The following is a 23,778-nucleotide window of genomic DNA, read 5'->3' on the forward strand; positions in this document are numbered from 1 at the left end:
TTCACATTTTTTTTCTCAATATGCTTTAGTGGAACCTACACTGGATGGCATATGCTCCCAGCTGAGCAGCGATGTTGACAGGGCAGGGCAGCCGGCCCTGAAGGACATCTTGCTTCACCTGCAAGAAAAACTGATATCTAAAAGAGAAATGGAAAAAAGAGATTAATGATATCTTACATTACCCAGACCTAAAGTTTCAGCCTCTGATAATCACAGCAACAGCCAATCACCTTGAAGGAAAATAAAGCCACTTCTGTGCTTTTACGAGGGGGCTGTTGAGTGAACAGGAACTATTTAAACACACATAAGCAATACAGGGTAGTGGCTCAAAAGTGTAGGCTCTCAAGTGAGACTGGATGGATTGCTTCCCAGCTCCAGTATTCATCTGGGCAGCTACTGACCCTCTCCAACAGCCAGTCTCTGCACCTGCAGAGCTGGGACAGCGAAGTATCTACACCTCATGAGGTCAATGTGGAAGTTACATAAAAGCTACTCTCACCATTCTCATTAATGCCACTGCCACTACAACTATGACACGGTCTTACTAGTAGGAACAACCTTTATGATGTGTTACCTACAGGGTCTAAAACCATGGGTACAGGATAAAAAGGTCATTATGGTGCAATTCCATCAATTCTCATGCCCATTATCTATGGCTTTGTTCATTCCATTTGCCTAAAAGAGCCTGTTAGAATAGTGCCACCCACTGTCCCAAATACTGTTAATATAGTAACTCATTCTAAGTGTTTTACATACAGTAATTTATGTTAAGACTTTAAAATAGGGCCAGTACTATTATTGTCTCCATTTTGCAGAATGAAGTAACTAATAGACACAAAGAGATGAAGTCAAGTATCTCATCCAAGATGTCACAACTAGTTAAGCAGCAGAGCCAGAACTGGAACCCAGGCAATACGACTCTAGAACCTCTTAATCAGGATGCTATGCAACTTTGGCTGGCTTGCCCTCCTTCTCTCCCCCATCCAGTCTTTCTGCCTGTGGAGTGAGGGTGAGAGAAGCCAGAAATACATGAACCAATACAATGAACCATCAACACCATCCTCAGCCACCATTACCTACAATGCAGCATGCATTCACACACTCATGCACCAGGCTGTGTCCTTTGTAATTTCTCTTTCTTTGCAAGCCAACTCTTGATGTCACTGGGAAGGGCAGGAAAAGGGCAAAGGAAATGAATTATAAAAGTCAGCTGTATTAAGTTTCTTTTCTCCAAATGCTCACAACCAAAGGCCATAGTGAGGGAATCCAAATGTTAGATACTACTCTGATTATTTCTAGAAGACTGGACCAAGTTTGATTGCATCCACAAGCTTAAGAGATAATGTTCTTAACACCTTGTGTTTCCTGAATTCCCATTTTAGTAAACAGCACCACAGTCTCCATATATCCAAGTAAGAGAAACCTACCAACAATGTGCAACACTGGCATGCGCATTCAGTCACTAAATCTGTTGTCTTTTGGAATCCACTCCAGGTCACTATCCACCGGATTTCTGAAACCTTCAGTGCTCTGCCAACATTCACACTTATCTCCCTTCCAAACAACCTTCCCGAAAAGTAAATGAAATTCTTAACAGAAAAATAGAATCATATCACTCCCTGGAAAAAATAAGACCTTTAAAAAATTTCATTTTGCTTTCAGAATAAAATTCAGATCCTTAAGAGAGTTTGTGACATGCAGGCCTCAGTCTTGGAGTGGCCTGCCTCAGTCTCCTTTGCAAATGGGCTCTATGGCCTAGGGTCCCCATCTGCACCCCTGCCACTGGTGATCATGCACCAAGGCCCACAAGAGGTGGCTGCACTGGTTTCCACAGGCCCACAAGTGACAGCACAGCAGTCATCCCCTCCAATGGCTCTCTCCTGGCCACCCATGATTATTTCCGGTGCCACCAAGGTTCCATGTCCAATAACAGCTCCTGGGAAATGCAGGGCATCCTGGAGAAGCCACGCCTCACCACCCGGGTCTCCCCAACACCAACCCAAATCCTGGTAGGCAAGCTTCTTTTTCACCAAGTCCACGGCTCCAATCCATGGCTACAGTGTTGGGAGTCCCCAGAATGCTCAGAATCTCCCCCAGGCCTCCAGTCCATGGCTACAGTGTTGGGAGTCCCCAGAATGCTCAGAATCTCCCCCAGGCCTCCAGCGGCACTAATATTTGTGACCTGGCTCTGGAAGCCAGGAGGAGGCAACCTGGTGGCCAGCCTGACAAGGCCAACATCAGGCCCCAGTCCTGGGTGGCCACCAGCAGCCAGCAGGCTTCAGGAGGTGCTGGGCTCATCAGAGCCCTTCCCTCCCCTCTGCTACCCACTACTAGGCAAGCTGCAGCCAGCAAAAGTGGTTGGGTTCTTCTACAGCAAAACAGCAAAAAGGAAGTTGAGAGAACCCCACTCTTTACTCTCCAAGCCACACTCAAGCCTTCCTGACACTCTGCAACCTGGTGGCTTGCACCAAGAGAAAAATAAACTACAACCAGTTTAAAAAAAAATCCTCGGAAGACTTGTGCTTCTTGAGCCAAAATTTCTTGCCATTAACCAATGACTATCTCTACTCCCTAACTTGCGTTTACTTTTCTAGCCCTACTTAACTACTCCCCATGCCCTGAATGCTCATCTTGGATATCACATCCACTTTGTTATAATCATCTATCCTCCCCTTGAGGAGGAAAAAAGCAGAGTAAAGTACTATTAGCAGAACTTAAATACAAAAGCTTATACACTGAAGACACATTTTGCTAGAATTACTACTGCTTGTTGGAAATTAACATTTATTTAGCTACACTCTCTCTATTGTTAACTTGGAATTTCTTTTCCTGAAGTGTTTTTTTTTTTTTAAGGAAATGGGTCACAGATGCATATTTGTCTTGTTCTATTAAGACTTTTATAACATCTGACTGAACAGTCAAATCGCTTGCCAAATACAGAAACAGAGGAACCTAATCCCACAAGAGTTTGCTTCAAAGAGAAAAGGAAAGAGAAACAGAGGGGGATGAAAACACAAAGAGCTGAAACTGAGAGAAAGACAAACAGATACAAAGAAATGGACCATATCCCATCAGTGACTGTAGTCTCAGTATATAGGTCTGGCACATAGTAATTGCTCAATAAATGTTGACTTGATGGATAGATATACAAATTGAATAGGTAGACAGATGGCTGAAATGGAAAAAACTGAACACTCTTTGCTGTCTCTGAGAAATTCACAAAGAAAAAGAAAAAAGGACATCTGTTCAAACTTCTCTGGACAGCCTGCCTTTTAAAGATACCAGAGATCTTTAAGTCATTGCATTAAAGAAAAATCCACTAAAATCAAAAGACAAGTAAACTATTTTTAATTAAGAATTTGCTTAATCTTTATCACAGCAAGCATCATATCAGTTTTTTATACGACAAATTCATGATACAGTAGAATCATATTTTCATATACTAAACAAATATTTTATCATTATGTCAGGGCCTATTTTTAACTAACTGCATATAACTTATTTTGTTGATTTTATGGGACTTAGTGTACATTTAATATTTTATTTAAATCACAAGTTTAGAGTTGGTGAGTCCCTCTGTTACTCTGCTTAAGGCTATGATTGGATGCTTGAATCCTTTTTATCTGTGGTTTTAATTAGGGGGAAACTGCATGCCAGTTTGCCTAGGACAGATCTTCTTTATGCCTGTTATACATGTATAACTATTAACAGCTCTTCTCATCATTCTCCAAAGTGTGAGGGTTTTGATGATCAACTCTACTGTGACCCTGGTTATACTATACCCCTATTGGAGAAAAATGGAACACTCATTAAAGATGATCCACTTAATAAGGAAGCTTTCCAGGCATTCTGGTGCAAAGAAGAGGCTTCTTAAAGCAGGTATTGGTTATATTTTCATGTAAATTAATATCTTGGTGTATACACACTGTCTTCCTAGCTAGATCATGAGCCCTGGGGTAAAAAAGCTGGGTCTTCCACCCTGTCCACAGCCACCGCACTACTCCCAGTACAACACAAGTGAAGGGCTTAAAATATTGGCTTCACAGTTTTCTGCTTATCTGACATTCACTGCAAAGAGCTGAGCTGACACCAACAATGTACAAGCTGTTGAGCACCATTAACAATTTAGCAAGTATCAGAGGTTTGCTTCAAGAAGGGGCAGAGACACCCCATTCTTTCCAGAGCCCAAACGCAAGGTTCCCTGAAATTCAGTGGCCAAAGATGCTTACACCAACACGCCTGAAGCACACCTTCCAGCGACTTAGGACCCGGTGAGAAAACAGCAATCTGGGGACAGGGAGAAGTCTGATTTCAGTGCCAGGTGAATTTGACACTGAAGAATCTAAGAGGAGAGTAGCTACCTACAGGGAAGCAGGATTGTTTTCTGCCTCCCACACAGAGGGAACCTAGCATGTGATAGGAGCCTAATCATTTCAGATAAAACTTCACTGTGAAGGACAGAGGGAAATGTTTATGATACACAAAATATTGAACATTGCAGGGGAAAATGGCATGTATTGCCTAATAAGGAGAAAAATAGTAGAGGAAGCACACATTGATTCTCAAGAAAAAGTGGCAAAATCAGGAATAACACTTTCATCTCAAAGTATAAAACTCATGATTACAATACAGGAACAAGTAGCAATAATATCACCTTACATTTGTATAATCCTTTAAGGTTCACAGATTTCTTTTGCATCCATCCCAGAATGTGACCCTTGTCTCAACTGTGTTGTATTGAAAACCCTTATCCTCACTTAGAGGGGACAGAAACTCTGGACATGAACATGTTGCTGCAGGCCATTCAGCTGGTAAAGAAGCTAAAACAAACTAATCTTCACAAAGTGAAAAATAGGAATTTCCATATTAAAGTAATAAAATTTAAAAAAATAAGCTTAATGTCAGTCTCCAAAGACTGCTCTAAAACATTACAAAACAAAATTAAAAAATCAAATACCTATGTTAAAAAAAGTTTTTAATGTTTATTTTTGAGAGAGAGAAAGAGAGAGAGCACAAGCAGGGGAAGAGCAGAAAGAGAGAGACACAGATTCCGAAATAGGCTCCAGGCTCAGAGCTGTCAGCACAGAACCCGACACGGGGCTCGAACTCACAAACCATGAGATCATGACCTGAGCCGAAGCCGGACGCTCAACCGACTGAGCCACCTAGGCGCCCCCAAATACCTATGTTTAGAAGTTAAAGAGTGTCCATTATGAATGAGTCATTTGGAACATCGTTTTCTTTTTTAGAAACTGTTCTTAGATCCTTGAAGGTTCAGAAAGCTTCCAGCGACATCACAGATAGGGTCATCCAGCAAAGCAGTAGACAGTCTCTTTGTCCTCCCTCTTTGCAAGACTGAAATTCTCTCTTGGGTCACTACTGAATCTACTTGGTACTCAGGGCACTGGACACAGTGCTCCATGTAGTTATTAAATGATGGTAGCTGAATGAGTGAGTTCTGTCCTTACACACAAATTCAAGAAATGTAGGCAAGAGGGCAGACGTGGGAGGATTCATAATTAAATGAACAACTATACCCAGAAAGTTGTGACTAGTGGACTGACTTTAAACTGGAAGACCCAACCCAGGGCTCCAATCCAAGCTGGTCTTTTCCTCCCTAATTTCTTAATCAATAATTTGAAAACATAAAATACTTATCATTATTTTTACTTCAACTACCCCTATCATCTATGGAACATTATATTTTTGTGTTAGGGTCAGTACTTGGCCTGTGTATCATCTTATATATTCCTTTCATTGTCTTCTTGAAAAAATACTTTAATTCATTTTTGCAGATGAGAAAACGGAGACTTTAAAAGGTTACATAGTTTTCTCAAATTTACACAGCTAGTGAGTGGCAGAGCAAGGATGCAAACCTCAGCCTATCTAACTCCAAAGCCTGTCTTCCTTTTTTTTTTTTTAATGTTTATTTATTTATGAGAGAGAGAGAGAGAGAGAGAGAGAGAGAGAGAGAGCGCATGAGCAGGGGAGGGGTAGAGAGAGAATATGGAGCAGGTTCCAGGCTCTGAGCTGTCAGCATAGAGCCCAACGTGGGACTCGAACTCACGAACCGTGAGATCATGACCTGAGCTGAAGTCGGATGCTTAACCAACTGAGCCACCCAGGCGCCCCCAAAGCCTGTCTTCTTAACCAAAATGTGTTATGCTTATCAAGTGTGCAGGGGATACAGAGCTATAAATGATCCAGAATATGTGGAAGGCTGTTGTAATATTTTGAATCAGAATTAAAAATAAGCTTAACAGATACCATGAGGACACAAATTATCTAAAGAGCCGATGAAGAGAAGAGACTTTAGATAGCATTAATTTTCATGTCAAAACTTACAAACAACCCAAGAGCCAATACACAGTAGGCTAGAAGAGTTTTCCAGAGAATTGAAGCAAGATAAATGTTCAACTTGCAAATGCTGACCTAAGTACACTTTTCCTTTAATAGCATATATTAGGAGATTTGGGATTTGGGTTTTAGTTTCACTTTTGCCAAAATCATCTCATGCAATTGACTCCCTTTGTAAGGTCCATGATGCCTATCCATTTAAAGGAACCTATTCATGCAAATTAATGACTTAATCTTCAGGACATTCTAAAAATCAGCATGTAGTGATATCATATTGAGTCATATTAAACTTACCTAAGCTCAACTATATGCTCTGGGCAATAAAAATAAATTATTTTAGGTCATGGCTACTAGCTGGAAGCCAACTCTGTAATCTGGTTCTTAGCTACATGATCTGGTCTAATATGTGAGGAAAAGAAGACTGCAGGGAATATGTTGTGAGGTTGTACGTTACCCACAAATCTATACATTCTGCTCACGAGCTGGTAGTAGATTCTGAAGGGAAATTTCTGTTCATAATATTAGGTGAACAGGTTTAAAATAATGCATTCTAAAACACCCATTTCTCTCCTTATGAATAATAAATCGAGTATCTTTTGGCACCCAACCCTCACTCAAGATGTAACTCCACTGACCTGCTGGAGCAAGGAGAGAATGAAATAGTAAGTGCTACCATTTATCAAGCACTTACTGACCAAACGCAGCCAACTAACACAAGCTTTACATTATTTTTAGTACACCATTTCATGCTTACAAAACCTTATGAGACAGGTATATCTCCAAATTTACAGTTGAGGAAAGTGAGGCACAGAGAGGTTACTGACAACCTCAAAATGAAGGACTTTCCTGGTATTTTCATAAAATGTTATTTCCTTGCAATTTCCTAATAAGTTACAAACATGGGTGTGTGTGCCTTTGTGTGTGTTTACCACTTGGACTCAGTTTCCCCATGAGCCCATAACTCAGAAATCCCTCAACTGCAAAGATTATTCACGAAGCTCTAATGTAAATATGACCCCTCTCCTTAATTCCTTCCCAACACAACGGCCCTTCCCCCATAGAGGTGTGTTCCTGGAAGGCCTCACAGGACAGCCCTCCTTTAAAAGTGGTCCTTTATAAAGTGGAGATGGAAGATGTGAATGAAGCTTGGCAGCACAGTTCTAAAAATGAGGCCTAATTACAGCACTCCAGAGAAGCACAGGAAAGGTCCACTTCGCCTCCTCTTTTCTCACTCTTGTGAGTGCAGTCCAGAATCAAGACAAAAGAATCTAAGGAAAACCATGAAAGGATGGAACAGGAACAAAACCACAGACCACCTTCGTTATCAAAGACACAATTTCCAAGGTTTTGAATAACGCATTCAGCTTTCCTTGAGCCAGTGATACGGGTTCACTAAGAAAGCTGACCACTTAGAGTTAAGTCAGGGAAAATGCTTTTGTTTGCTACCACATACAGTCTAGTGGAGTTCAGTGAAAACCTAACACTACTGCCTGCTCTTTATAAGCCACTTTCAAATGTTGGCATGGACTATTTTTAATAATATAATCAATACCAACTGGAAATTCTGCCATAACTGAAATAAAATATTTGATGACAAAGGTGAAAGAATACACTGTGAAACCCTGTTTTTGTTGTTGTTGTTTTTCTCCTTTATACTGAAAGCAATTATCTTTTCATTTCCTGTGGAGATAAACAAAAGCCCTGGACAACTCACATTTAAGCTATAACCAAATAAAGAGAAATAACTGGCTCTTCAAATTTGTATTTACATATGCAAACTGAGTATCAAAATATCCTTCTTTTACACAGTTCAAACGGCTACTGACTACAAAGGCCAAATGCAGTCTTCACAATAATGATACAGAAATATCCCATCACAGCAGATGCAAAATCTATCATCATGTCACCCGGGTTCATGCCATTGTTCACACACATCTATCATCAGACACTGATCTTCCTCATGCAATGCTAGTTTAAATTTAACTCTCAGTGGAGATGCATTACAAAACAAGGTAGACACACATCCAAATGTTTGACCCCAGTTTGTATTAAATAAAGCCCTCTGTATATGCCATACATGAATTGTTCAAAAGCAAAGTCAATACTATACCTGGTTATTTCTTCTTTAAGCTTACATGGATCTTCAGCATAGAATTTAATACCAAAATACAAAGTATATGGAGGTCCAGCTAAAATAAGAAAAGTTAAATTTCATATTAAAAATTAGTCAAAGTAGAAGTGTAATATCATACAACTATTAAAAATTACACTCACCAAAAATATTTTCAAACTGCATATTCAATAAGGGGCTAATACCCAAAATACATGAGGAACCCCTACAAGTCAATAGCAAAAAACAAACCAATTTAAAAATGGGCAAAGGACCAGAATAGACATTTTTCTAAAGAAGACATACAAATGCCCAACAGACACATGAAAAGATACTCAACATCACTAATCATCAGGGAAATGCAAATCAAAACCATGAGATATCACCAGACGCCTATAAGAATGACAATTAGCAATAGGACAAAAGTGTTGGTGAGGATATGGACAAAAGGGAACCCTTGTATACTGTTGCTAGGAATGTAAATTGGTTCAGCCATTATGGAAAACAGTAGGTAAATCCTCAGAAAATTAAAAAGAGAATTACAACATGATCCAGCAATCCCACTACCGTGTATTTATCCAAAGGAAATGAAATGAGGATCTCGGGGATGTATGTGCTCTCCCATGTTCATTGCAGCATTAATCATAATAGCTAAGATATAGAAGCAATGTAAGTGTCCATCAGTGAACTAATGGATACTATCTATATATATCGCATCACATCACACACACACACAGGAATATTATTCAGCCATAAAAAAGAAAGAAATCTTCTCATTTGAGACAACATGGATGAACCTGGAGAACACTATGCAAGGTGAAATAAGCCAGACACAGAGAAAAAATAATACTGCCTGATCTCACTTATATATGGAATCTAAAATAGTCACATACATGGGGCGCCTGGGTGGCTCAGTCGGTTAAGCGTCCGACTTCGGCTCAGGTCATGATCTCACGGTTCGTGAGTTCAAGCCCCGTGTCGGGCTCTGTGCTGATGGCTCAGAGCCTGGAGCCTGTTTCGGATTCTGTGTCTCCCTCTCTCTCTGATCCTCCCCCGTTCATGCTCTGTCTCTCTCTGTCTCAAAAATAAATAAACGTTAAAAAAAAATTTTTTTTAATAAATAAATAAAATAAAATAAAATAAAATAAAATAAAATAGTCACATACATAGATGCAGAGAGTATAATGGTGGTTGCCAGGGAATCTGGGAGGGAGAAATGAGGAGATGTTGGCCAAAGGGTACAAAGTTTCAGTTATGCTAGATGAGTGAGTTCTGGGGATCTAATGAACAGCATGGTGTCTACAGTTAATGATAACATGCAAACGCACACACACACACACACACACACACACACACACACGCATGCACGCAATTATGCAGAGGTGATAGATAAGCTATTTAACTTGATTGTGATGATCTTTTTATGATATATACATATATTGATCAGCACGGGAGTTTTGACCTGCTCCGTTTCCAACCTGGGTTGGTTCACCCCTCCTTAGGCAACCTGGTGGTCCCGCACTCCCGAGAGGTCACCATATTGATGCCGAACTTAGTGCGGACACCCGATGGGCATAGCGCACTACAGCCCAGAACTCCTGGGCTCAAGCGATCCTCCTGCCTCAGCCTCCTGAGTAGCTGGGACTACAGGCAGGTGCCACCGTGCCGGCTCATATATTGAAACATTCAACTGTACACCTTAAATTTATATAATTTTTATATGTTAAAGGTACCTCAATAAAGTTGTTGTGTTTTTTTTTAATTTTTTTTTCAACGTTTTTATTTATTTTTGGGACAGAGAGAGACAGAGCATGAACGGGGGAGGGGCAGAGAGAGAGGGAGACACAGAATCGGAAACAGGCTCCAGGCTCCGAGCCATCAGCCCAGAGCCTGACACGGGGCTCGAACTCACGGACCACGAGATCGTGACCTGGCTGAAGTCGAACGCTTAACCACCCAGGCGCCCCTCAATAAAGTTGTTTTAAAAATTACACTCATGGGGCCCCCCTGGGGGCTCAGTCAGCTCAACGCCTGACTTGATTTCAGCTCAAGCCATTATCTTGTGGTTCCTGGAATCAAGCCCCACACCAGGCTCTGCACTGACAGTGCAGAGACTGCTTGGGATTCTCTCTCTCCCTTTCTCTGCCCCTGCCCCACGCACACACTTGCTCACTCTCTCTAGAAATAAATAAACTTAAAAAAATTATACTAAGAACTTTTAAACACCCAAGAAAATATAAAATAAAAAATAGGATTGAGAATTATGTAACAGTAGGACAACTATTGGCATTTAAGTAGGTACACATCTATGTGTTCATGAACACAGGAAAAAAAGAGAAGATCAAATATATCAGAATGTTACCAGTTCTTATCTATGGTTAGTGAGGTTATGCACAGTTTTTATTTATTCATAATTTTCCCATTTTCACATTTTCTACAACATACATGTATTTTTCTTCATAATGAAGAAAAGTTAATGATAAAACAAATGGTTTTTAAACCACCCACCTATTACTATTGCAAAAAGTACAAAAATATGCATCTGTAAAAAGCTGATACAAATAAACGGATACAGTATCCAAACTTAAATGCTTAGCAGCAGGTGGACCGTTTATGTCAACCACAGGAAGTATATATGGCACCCTGCAACTGTTTAAATGGGCAGAGGGAGAACTCCATGTGCTGACTGGGAAAGATTTCTAATCTATTTCTGATGGCAGAAATATCCCTTTTGTGAAGAAGAAATTATCTATGAAAATATGTATTCCACCCTAGAAGAATACACAAGAAAAGACACTGGCAAACTTTGAGAAGCAGAACTGAAAACTTTTTTTCCACAGCTTTCATGAGGTATAACTGACAAATTAAATTGCAACACATTTAAAATGTGCAATGTGATGATTTGCTATATGTAAACATTATGAAAGGATTCGCCTATAACACATTTGTCCTTCACATATTTACATATTTACTTTTTTTTATTTGTGTGTGAGAACATTTAAATTCCACTCTTAGAAAAACTAATAATTTTCTTTTCATATGTATCTCTACCCTTTAAAAAAAAAAAAAGATCATCAGTGAGGCTATGTGGTAGGATTATAAGCAATATTTGTCTCATTCCTAAACTTTTCTGAATCTAAGAATGTGGGTTTTTAAATTTTATTTATTAAAAAAAATTTTTTTTGAGAGAGAGAGAGAGCAAGCAGGGGAGGGGCAGAGTGAGGGGGAGAGACAGAATCTCAAGCAGGCTCCGCACTTAGCACGGAGCCTGATGCAGGGCTCAATCTCATGACCCTGGGATCAAGACCTGAGCTGAAATCAAGAGTCAGACACCCAACCCACCTAGGCGCCCCTGAGAATGTGTTCTTATATATTTAAGAAGACATTTCTCATCTCAGTCATTTACTACACACAGAAGAACAATGTGCACAAATACAAAAAAAAAAAAAAAAAAAAAAAAAACCCAATGTGCACAAATATCATATATATATATGGAATAAAGCTGGAATTGTACTTACATGGGGAAACATAAAATATAATTCAGCATTCATATTGTGCAAGAGAACACAAGCCCCCTGGGTGTCAAAAACATCATATTATGCTCTCACTAGACATATTTCTATTTCAGAGGGTCTGAATCTAACCTGTACTGTTTCCAAAACTTCTGTGCAGTGTAGTAACTAGATCTTATATTAAATCTGTTTTAAAATGTATTTCTTACCTGGTATATTAATCAGTGGTCATAATTTCTAATTTTTTTCTTCAACAAAAGCTCTCCCACACAAAAAAAGGATGTCAAGTATACATGTCAGTAAAAATATTTCCACTTACATATTGTGACCCCAAGTCTCTGACAGTGTGTAACTGACACAAAGTAACCCCAGTCTATTTTCATTTTTACTGAGTAGAAAAAAAGGGACAAATTTAGAGGCTGGGGAAAGGAAGTTAAGCTGAACAGGTCATAAAGTCATAATGCATTTTTAATATACAAATTTTGTTATTATTTATTGTTATCATGACACACATGTGCTGTGTCTGTGGAAGCCCTGTTCCTGGCATAAAGAAGTTAACCGACAGTAGGGCCTTGCTCCTCTCCCCTCATCTATGCCTTTCTGGACAAGGTGTTCCTTAAGCTAGAGCTTTTTTAAAAACTGAATTTAAAAATTTTTTGTTATAATTTTTTAGCATTAGAGTTGATTCCATATGTTTAATTTCTATGATCACTTAATCACTATGTTTATATTTCTGACAAATACACCTTTACCCCTGAACATCGATGTCAGGGAGGCACAGATTATTAAATATTTAGAAGAACCAGGAAGTCCACCGTCTGCTGATCCATCTCTGTCAGTCAGCTCTGTGTTGCTGAGCAGATGGGTCCGCCTGTGCCTGCAGGCCACGGGGGGCTGGGATCTAGGGGCCGGGAGGAGCACAGATGCTGTGGAGTCAGTGCACAAAGGGAAGAAGGCCCTGTCCAGATTCCAGAGTTGCTTTTATTCTCTGCAACGTGACAGATTACACCCTACTGACCAAGCCTCGCCGCTTCAAATGTGCTTAATGATGAGCAGTTAAGCAGAAGTTCAAAAAATACACAATTAAAAACAGTCAGTTTTGGCAAATTTTCTTTAAGGACTTTTGGCTCAAATCAGCTATTTCCCACTTGCATATAAAATGGTTTGTGTTCTAAATATAAGGCATCACTACTATTTGACTGCATTTGATAATGTATAAAAACATTTCATAAGCATGTGATTTTGCAAAACCACCTGGTAACATAGGGAAGACAGGTAAATATCCAAAGTGGTAAACAACATGGCCAAGATCACAAGGTTGAGAACCAAGTTTGCTAATACCTAGAGTTCAGTGCTTTATGGCCACTATTCCTTATAGCCTCTCAGGGAAAAGAATTATAATACCTTCAGAGTAAGCAAATACTTTCACACACATCACTGTTTTATAGATCAATCTAAGGCTTTGGAAATGGACACTCTGGAGCAAGCATACATCTGATCAGATATTTTTTGACTTCCTGTTCTACGACTGACTATAAATATTAGGCACTGATGAAGAAAACTCCTAAGTTATTATTATCTTGAATCTCTTTCAACAGAATCTACCTTTAAGAAATATTCATGTAAAGTAAATTAATATTGTTTAGTTTAGCAAAAAATACAGAAGTCAGAAAATGGAAATCCTTGGGGCGCCTGAGTGGCGCAGTCGGTTAAGCGTCCGACTTCAGCCAGGTCACGATCTCGTGGTCCGTGAGTTCGAGCCCCGCGTCGGGCTCTGGGCTGATGGCTCAGAGCCTGGAGCCTGTTTCCGATTCTGTGTCTCCCTCTCTCTCTGCCCCTCCCCCGTTCATGCTCTGTCTCTCTCTGTCCCAAAAATAAATAAACGTTGAAAAAAAAAATTAAAAAAAAAAAAAAGAAAATGGAAATCTACTATACCTTTTGTGACTAATTTCAAGGCCTTTAATAATAGTAAGTCTTCAATGAGAAGGAGAAATATCAAGAAATATCAAGAAAAATCAAAACTCACCCATGAGAATCCTGGTAATTAGCAAATACTCCATCATTATTACAGACATTCTTTCTGACTGATCTACTTGAGGCATGACAGCCATTTTCCTTCATTAATTATCAAATGATTTCATGAGATGAAATATAAAGATTATGTATTCTTTAGTTACATCATCTTCCTTTACTATCGGTGTTTTATTCTTACTATGCATCAAATTTTTGATAGGAAGATATTTATTTAGGATTAAAAAGCAATTATACAGATTATAGATATTTAAAAAGAATATTTCATACCATGTGAAGAAATAAATACTTCAAATGTACTTAGGAACACCAATAGTGTACCCTAAATAATTTAGACTTTTCTTCACCACTTGGATAGAAATCTCAACTTATTAATAAAAACCCTGTGAGTTTGTTTTAAAATAATCATTCCTGACATTTTTCTAATTTTTAAACTGGTATTTATTTTAAGTATTTGGTTGAAAAAGATAGATTTACTATATTTATTACTATACCTGAATTTTGGAGGGAAGTACATATTTCTACATCCTGAAGGATGGCACTTTTTAAATTGGCACTCCCACCATTTATATGCAGATACCTCATGGAAGTTGCCTACATTCATAGCTCACTCCTTGCATCCTCATCCCTCCCCTCTTGGCCTTTAGTAGGCAGCTCATTCAGGAAGAGGACTAGAAATACAGAAGCACTGGAAATCAGAAGACCTGCTACCAACTAGCTTCTCACCCATGGCAAGTCATGAACCCCTTATGAATTACGACTTACTCCTGCGTAGGCTGAGTAGGCAGAACTTGGTGATACCTAAGGTATATATTTTGAGGGTTCTTTCTCACCCCCACAGGCTGGCCCCAAGCCCACGTTTCTGAAACCATTGCACAATCTCATCCAGAATGCCCCCTAGCAGCTATGTTTGTATTGACCTTGAAGAAGCCCAGACATGGCCGAATAGACTGAGGTGAGTTCCTGACTCAAACTGGGCTAGTCAGATGTACCCTCCCATAGAACTGGGACCTGCATTCAGAGACAGCCAGTCAAGTCTGCCTGTGGCTACAGCTATAACCTGGAAACTGTGGAGGCTTCCCCCATAGACATGGATAAACAGAGAGAAACAAAAATGATGCTAATGTTCAGAGAAATAGTACTTGCTGAGTTCCTGATAGTTTTGCAATTCCTAGTTTCCAGTTCCTTTCTGAGGCACAGCTTTGTTCCTGCCCTTCAGATCCGTGAAGCGACCAATTTTATCACCATGAATAAGCCATTATATAAACACATGAAGTACAGATTCAGAATGGGGAGTCATACAGGCCCAATGAATCTACTACATCTTATTAGAAATAATTTTCACATTAAAGCAAAATAGTTTAATGAGTACAAAGTTTCAGTTTGGGATGATGGAAAATTTTTGGAGAAAGTAGTAATGGTTGCACAATGAATGTATTTAATGCCACTCAAAAGTGGTTAACATGGTACATTTTATGTTATATATTTTATCATATTTTTAAAAGGATAATTAAAATATAACTACCCTTTCACATACTTAAGGATCGCATGTATGTGCATGCGGGCATATACTTTTATAAATAAAAATCTGTGTTATGGAGTATAACCTTAATTATACTCTCAGTTACCTAATAAGATTCATATTGCTAAAACTAAAAGGTAGCCCCTATAAACAGATGGATCCTTTCTGCAGTCATAGAAATCTTTCAGGACATAAGGGCAGTCCTTAATTACTGCCTCAGCAAATAAGAGTGTGAATAACAAAACCACTCCTTAACCCAAGAAACTCAAGCTCTTTAGAAGGTCAGGTGTCCACCTTTTCTTCCAAATCAATGCCTCTCTATGTTTTAACGTGAAATTTTAAAGACAAGAAAATTTTAAAAATCACTGACAAGTACAGGCATACCCAAGCCAAATTCAATATTTAGATCCACTCAGTTTCTTTATAACCAAAAATTTAATCGGGGTTTGGAGTCAGAGTCTGGCAATGCACACAACACCCATTTCCATATTCTGGTACTCGAGTACTAGTACTCATTCCTGTAGCACTAAAGCATATCTCTGCATCCAACTAAACACAGACATTGTATCATTTTCAAGGCACCCCTTAAAAAAATTAACATTAAATACCTACTGTTGATTAGTTCTTTGTGTTCAGCAAGGGTTTTTGCAGGATCCAGCCAATACTGTGAGGGGGAAAAAAAGGGTGATTATAGACATTAGTTGTTTTTCATTGGCCTTTGCTTTAAGAATATTTGTCAAGTGTTATTTGAAATGAAATTTAAATGCTTAATAAATATTTAACTTATTACATATATACATAAATATACTTAAGAGCTTTCTGTGACTAGAACACTAAAAGAAAATGATGTTGATGTTCAGAGAGGAGCAGAGAAGAGAAACAGTAGTTGTAGGTTCTTGGTTAAGTTCTCATGCTGATTATAAGGTCAGTAATTTCAAGATGCTGATGAGCTGGAAAACAATGGCTGCAGAGAAAGCTCCCCAAGTCTCTTTCCAAAGTCCCATCACAACCGCCCTACAGCCATTTCTCCTTCAAATGCCCTCACCCTCGTCACTTGTGGTCCCATCCCTTACAGGTAGTACTGCTAGATATTAGGAAGAAAGCAAACAAATTAAATCAAATCCTTATCAAGTATCCAGGAAAGGCAACTCAGCACAGCGGCTGAGGGTCTGAGTCCCAGAGCAGACCCAGCTGGATTTGGTCCTGGCTCTTCCTTCATCATCACCATGGAACCTGGAACAAGTTACTTGACTTCTCCAAACATTCTCCATAGGCTTGCTGTGAGGATTAAATACATGAATTCCTAAAGTCTTTAGAATAGTCCCTGGTTCATACTAAATATGCAGCACATACTAGTGATGATTATTATTAAGGTCTGAGGGTCAAATTCTTATTAAATGTCTTTAGCCAGTCTAAGGTACTTGTTTATGAATTCAAGTTAATCTTTGAGGAACAGAAATTTAGATAGTAATAGGAGAATTTTTGGCCCTGGTGAGAGGCCTTCCTTAAATCTTACTTTTGTGAAATAAAATCACTTAAAAAAAAGAAAAAAAGGAACAATCCTCTATCCCTGCCCCTCCATGTGGGGGAACAGCAAGGGAGAAGCAATAAAGCACAGGGGGGAGCATCGGGGTCTCCCATAGAAGGGCACAGCAGAAGGGCTTCCGGTGCCCTGCGGGTCAAGGGTTGGAGGTCCCAAGGGCCAAACTGACCAGTTTCCATTTTCACACATTCCTCAATGTAGAGGCAATTCTCACAACAGGGAGTAGGAGCTGGTTCACCTTGAGCCACTTTATTCCCAGCACTTTTGTGTTTACCATGGTGAAAACATTCACACTCTCCTGACACCTCTGGGTCAGGAATCACAGGTCACAGGAGGATCCAAGAGAATCTTCCTGCCCGGTTCCCCTTTCCCTGCCCCTTCACTGCGGGGAGAAGTACCTGATCTGTTGTACAATAATAGCAGTAAGTATACAGTGTAATTGTAATATCTTATACAACCCCCTCACCTCTTATTCCTAGAACAATTATTCACACTAAATGTATGTCATAGTCATATTATTATGATTTTATTAAAGTACTGAACTCTATCCCCTGTATGTATCATCTTCACGATTTTCCACTCATACAGCAATTACTGTTTTTCAATGTTTTTAAAAGGTAAAGTAAGCAATATATGTAAGTGTAGTCACTTGTAACACAATTCTCATTATTCTGATCCTTATCATTTCTCAATTTTTAAAGGTGTAGAATCACTCACTTTTAAAATAAAGGCATTTGCAACAGAGGCCAGGATCTGTTAACTGCTTTCAGAGCTCACAGTGACTACTAAGGAGATATGGTTTTGGTGTTATAATAATGGATCCTAGGGAAACGCTGATTTATCCAAATAGAGTGCAATCAATCCAAATGTTAAGCTGTGTGTTGAACACAGAGCAGACCCTTTCCCTCTAAGTATATAAGTTATGGATGCTTCCTATAACATGGAAACAGGTGGATGGAATGTTTCTTGCCATTCATGTTTAATAAAAAGTTTTGACTATTCCTGGATTTTTCCAAAGAGGATAAAACCAAGGAAAACACACACAAATAACCATAAACACTTGCATTAGGTTTCTATTGCTATCATAACAATTTATCACAAACTTAGAGGCTTATGACAATGTCCATTTATCATCTCCAAGTTCTAGATTTCTTGGAGCAAAGTTTCTCTGCTCCAAAACCAAAATCAAGGTGTCAGCCACCTTAAGTTGTTGAGGGTTACAGGCCATTAGAAGCTCTCTCCATTTCCCTAGATTTCAAGACACACATAATATGAGGTCTTAGTTTCAGCCCTACATAACATCTACACATGAAGCCTTACCAAGTGCTTGGGACAGGAAAGGAGGGGATGGAATGGGCCACTGGTCTTACTGTTTTCTGTCTAATCTCAACTTGAAACTAAAAAGAAACTGAAGTTTGAGGCCAGCTTCCTGTTCTCTCCTCCTAACATCATCATCCCAAGAAAACAAACTTTACAAAAAGATTCTTTAAACTAATTCATTTTTGGTTTTGCTTTCCTTCCAGGATGCTTTTAAGTCACAAAAAAAAAAAAAAAAAAAAAAAAACACCAAAAAACAGGAAGCTTTTAACTAAATCTAATAAAGACTCATTAACATGACAAAAATCTCCCATCAATGATAATCTATATAATTTCAAAATAAATCTCTTTCTTTGAGAGCAATCAGATTTGTGTGGTGAAAAAGTACAATGAAGCTTCTGAGATGAGTTAGAAATTACAATTCTGCAGCAAAAAAATAAAAGGGTATCAGGACAGTCAAATGCTGTTCCATCAGCTCAGTGCACATTAGATATGCTAGGCGTCAATCCAGCGCTCGCCGTGCACAAATCTTATTTGATTCGAATGGAAACCAGGGGTTACAGAGGTCAGACGATGATAAATGCACCAGAACATAAATAATAAACATGAGCCACCAGTTTCACAAGCTAACATCTTAAAATGTAAAACCCACTTACACTCAACCAAGAGAAAGAAATGACCTTGGAACCAAGGAGTCATACTATAATGGCCCTTGCCACGGCTCATTATCAAAAAGCCATCAAACATAGCACGTGTCTGATCACCACAAAACACATCAGGCGGCTACCCCATCACCCAAAAGTAAAAAGGGCACAAGAATTTGCCAATGAACACGTTACTCCAGTTTTGAGGCCTACATTCAGAACATATGTAGGCTCTAAAACTGGGATATTATTCATTCAACATTTATGGAATACCCACTATATGTGCTCTATGTCATATCAGGCCCTATCCTGGGGCATATGGGGTAACAAAGACTCAGCCCTGAGGCACTCACAACCTAGCAAGAGACACAGACATAGAATTACAATACAATACGCGAAGTGAGATAATAATGTATACGAGATGAATACGTATGACAAAATTATATACTAAAAACACTAGTTCCGCAGGTTAAGTGTAGGAAGGCATCACTGAAGAGAAAAACTTTGAATAGCAGTTCATGAATAAAAAACTTTTCCGGGGCGCCTGGGTGGCGCAGTCGGTTGAGCGTCCGACTTCAGCCAGGTCACGATCTCGCGGTCCGTGAGTTTGAGCCCCGCGTCAGGCTCTGGGCTGATGGCTCGGAGCCTGGAGCCTGTTTCTGATTCTGTGTCTCCCTCTCTCTCTGCCCCTCCCCCGTTCATGCTCTGTCTCTCTCTGTCCCAAAAATAAATTAAAAAAAAAAAAAAAAAAAAAAAAACTTTTCCAAAATACAGAAATGGAGAACAGAGCCTTAACTTTTTATAAAGATGATATCTACCAACTCAGCAACTCATAAAGCAAATACATTTTTAAAATCTAAAAGCATTTTTAAAAAATTTTTTAACGTTTATTTATTTTTGAGAGACAGAGTTAGAGCACAAGTAGGGGAGGAGCAGAGAGAGAGGGAGACACAGAATCCAAAGCCGGCTCTAGGCTCTGAGCTGTCAGCACAGAGCCTGATGCGGGGCTCAAACTCACAGACTGTGAGATCGTGACCTGAGCTGAAGTTAGACGCTTAACCAACTGAGCCACCCAGCTGTCCCTAAAATCTTAAAGCATTTTTAAGTGACAACATAGAAGGTATTCCTCCAAGTCCTTTACAGCTAAGCATGGCATTGAAATCAGCGCTGCCCAATAGCTAACAAACACTCAGCTAAGAAACCAACGTTCACAGAGGACTTCCACTAAGAGAAAAGGTGCATCCAGTCTTTCCATCTGCTCTGGGTTGGGGGGAGGGAGGAGCAGAGAGCAGATCACTGTCCACTGTGGGGCTGGGCTGCAGAGAGTGGCTTTTCTGAATTGCACTTTGGTGTAAAGCCTACTTGCCTACCTCAACGGTCAGAAGGAGAGACAGCCTCATCTCTCGTTCTCTCTCAACATTTAAGCAGTTCGTTCTCTAGAAAAATCTATCACTTTCTTCCCCTTCTTTCCCCTTACCCTGCTATTTCAAATTTATATCCTGTAATTTGTATATCCTCACAAGCTGGATTAGATCCTCCTTTGTAGAATGGTAACAGTTAACCAAAATGGAACCATCTCTCTTTCTAATTCCTACTGTCAGCCTCCTCACACAAGACAATACGACCAGACTACAGCCCCAAGACACAGTCACTAAGGAGTCAAGACAGTAGCCCTCTTTGGCTCTGGCCCTCTGCCAGGGTACAAGAGGCGAGCAGTTAGGTGTTCTTACCTCTTCAGTCCTATCAATCCTAATAACAGCATTTATGTGACCTGGGAAGAAATGACAGACAAGCCCAAGTTCCTTCTTACTCTCTGACAGTCTTGGCTAAATGCCCTGAGTGTCTTTCATTCACCTTGGCTGATAATGTCTCAATTTCATCAATTTCCTAGGTAACAGTCTTGGAATTAGATCTTAAAACTCTAACACTATCCAGTAAATCAATATCCTAACCTTCAGAAGATATATATTAAATTCACAGTCCGACCTTTCATCTGACAACTGTTCTTTCAGAGAGTCCTAGAGTTCTAATGGTACAACAAGCCCTAAAAATTTTTAGATAAAGCAAGGACAACATAAAATAATAAAAACTTTGCTGTATCTTATTTCACACTGGCTGTAATGCTGATTCTCTTTGGAGATTTTAAGAATGCTACAATGATATTTAATAATGTTTCCTGGAGATCAAAAAAGGTTTTAAAAGCACACACAGTTTTTGTCAGTTAAAAAAAAAAAACAATCTCTTGATCTAAGGGAGTAGTATAAAAAGAATTGACCATCCATAGGGGACAACAGAGCCACAAAAAATGATACTACAGTTCATTCCTACGGAGTTTGAGGAGTCGACATAATTTGCACATATGTTCTAAGAAATCCAGCACTGTTGTGATAGTTATTTGTGCTTTTCCCAGTGCCTCTGTAGACGGATCCCATGACCTCTAAGCAACATGAACAGAATGTGATTTTAATTTGCTCCTTGGTATGAATCACAGAAGCTGTAGCTCCTCAGGTAAAACCACCATAATGGAGCTAAGTCACAGCAGCAACAGAAATAAGGGCCTGAAACTGAACAATCTACATGGGATTGGGGGGAGGATGGGTCGTAATTAGACCTCATTTTTCAATGAAAGTGGATTCCAATGTCTCACTATTGGTTCATTTGGCTCCTCATGAGGTGTCATTGGCCCCAGGGACTATTCCTCAGTTCCCATCCATGGACCCTGGCACCAATCTAAGAGTTCTAGAAATAATGGTTTAAAAAAAAAAGGGTAATAGTAACATACAACAGTTATTAAATGTTTACCATGTTCCAGGCACGGTTGAAGACATTGCATGTATTTATTCATTTAATCCTCTTATAACTGTATGAAGTAGGAACTACTATAATTGTCATTTTGCAAATTAGGAAACTGAAACACTGAATATTTAAACAACCTGCCCCAAATTATAGAACAGAAGACCCAAGAAACTGACCCCCCTTCCATGTTAACCTAAGGTCAAGCCACTCTCTGGGGCACTGTCTGGATAGGAACATAGAACCTCAGTTTCAAGATTCTTACCCTCAACTGCCAATTCCTCCTTTCTCAGCTCACTCCCTCTAAAATTCTGATTCCATCAGGACACACAATTCAGTCATCCTACTGCCTGTTCACAGTCCCTCCTTCCCAGCCCACACCCATGTCCTCACTTGCATCACATGCCAGGCAAAGGTGTCACTTCCAGTCTTCCTCATTTCCCTGGCACAATCTTCCCTCCATAATATCCACTGAAAAAAGCCCTCTACCTCACTATCTTCCCTATGCCAGCACCTAGGAGGCTGGTCATAAACGGAGATTCAAATTGTACAGCCACAAATGTGCTCATTTTGTAATTATTTTTAAGTTTATTTTTATTTATTGTGAGAGAGAGAGAGAGAGAGAGAGAGAGAGAGAGAGAGAGAATGAATGAGCAGGGGAGGGGCAGAGAGAGAGAGGGAGACAGAATCCCAAGCAGGCTCACGCTATCAGGGCAGTGCCCAATGCAGGGCTCATGAACTGAACCGATCATGATCTGAGCCGAAATCAGGAGTCAGATGTTTAACCAACTGAGCCACCCAGGCACTCCTAGATGGGCTCATTTTAAATTCATTATCAATAACCCAGGGGAACCGAGAACCCTACCACATTTTATTCTTTCACTTGCCTAGGTAACTCCACACTTTCTCCTCTCCTCTTCTCATACTCTGAGCTGATGACCTTGCTTATTTCACAGAGAAACTTGAAGCAGTTGGAAGACAATGTGCATGGCTTCTCATGACATCTACCAAACCTGCCTGCATCTGTGCTGATGTCTTCTATCACTATAGATGAGCTGTCCCTGCTCCACTGAACCTCATCCCTTCTCCACTATTCAGGAACATTTTTCTAGCAACTTTCTGCTTCCTTTCCAGGACTGAAGTTTCCCTTTCTATAAAATCATTCCTAGCACAATTCATATCTTTATTTCTCTCATAATTAAAAAAATAAATAAATAAAAGGTCTTTTTGACCCCAATATCTGCCCATTTCACTTCTGCATTTTAAATCTCTGGGGAAGAAATGGTTATTCTATACTATGTTTGCTCTCCTCCCTCTTGAACTCCCTTTAGAACACATTCCGCCACCTACTGCTAAATCTAGTGATGGACGCCTTCACCCTTGAAAGGCATTTGTCATGTGGTTTCTAGGACACCTGTCCTTATGGCTTCTGCTCTCACCTTACAGGCCATATACACCTTCACAATTTCCCTTACTGGTTGCTCATTATCTCTTTAAGCAGGAGGAAAGCTAGACTGCCCCAGGCTCATACTTACAGCAAGGCTCCTGGCTTTAAATTCCATCTATGTACCGACAACTCCCAAACGCATAGCCAGACCAGAACTGTCCCCAGAATCCAGCTGCCTACTTGACATCTCCACTTAAATGTCTATCAGAATCTCAAACTTTACAAGTCCAAAAGGGAAATGATGGTTCTAATCCCTCCTAGAAAAACCAGTTCTCCTGCAGTCTCCCGCATCCTCATGTATGACGCAACAGTCCTCCATTGGCTCTGGTCAAAACCTCTTTACCGTCTATCTCTTTGATCCATCTGCAAATCCTGTTGGCTCTACGTTGAAAACGTAAACAGAATCTGGTAAATTCTCACCACACCCAGATCCAAGCGGTCATCCCAGTTTACCTGGATTTCTTTGGCAACCCCTTTACTGGTAAGCCCTCCATCTACCTGT

The 23,778-nt window shown here is 39.7% G+C and overlaps 1 protein-coding gene across 4 annotated transcripts in view; it reads right to left on the reverse strand.

The window, feature by feature from the left end:
• The window catches only part of EPB41L4A (erythrocyte membrane protein band 4.1 like 4A), a 262,232-nt gene that overhangs the window by 101,074 nt on the left and 137,380 nt on the right, over positions 1–23,778 (reverse strand). For all 4 annotated transcript variants that reach the window (XM_043595359.1, XM_043595348.1, XM_043595339.1 and 1 more), the window contains exons 4-6: positions 16,145–16,196; positions 8,468–8,546; positions 40–137 (exon numbers count right to left, since the gene is read on the reverse strand). In XM_043595359.1, coding sequence (XP_043451294.1) covers positions 40–137; positions 8,468–8,546; positions 16,145–16,196 — 229 coding nt within the window. The remainder of the gene's footprint in view (positions 1–39; positions 138–8,467; positions 8,547–16,144; positions 16,197–23,778) is intronic.

This window comes from Prionailurus bengalensis, chromosome A1 (genome assembly GCF_016509475.1).
Source record: "Prionailurus bengalensis isolate Pbe53 chromosome A1, Fcat_Pben_1.1_paternal_pri, whole genome shotgun sequence".
Taxonomy (NCBI): domain Eukaryota; kingdom Metazoa; phylum Chordata; class Mammalia; order Carnivora; family Felidae; genus Prionailurus; species Prionailurus bengalensis.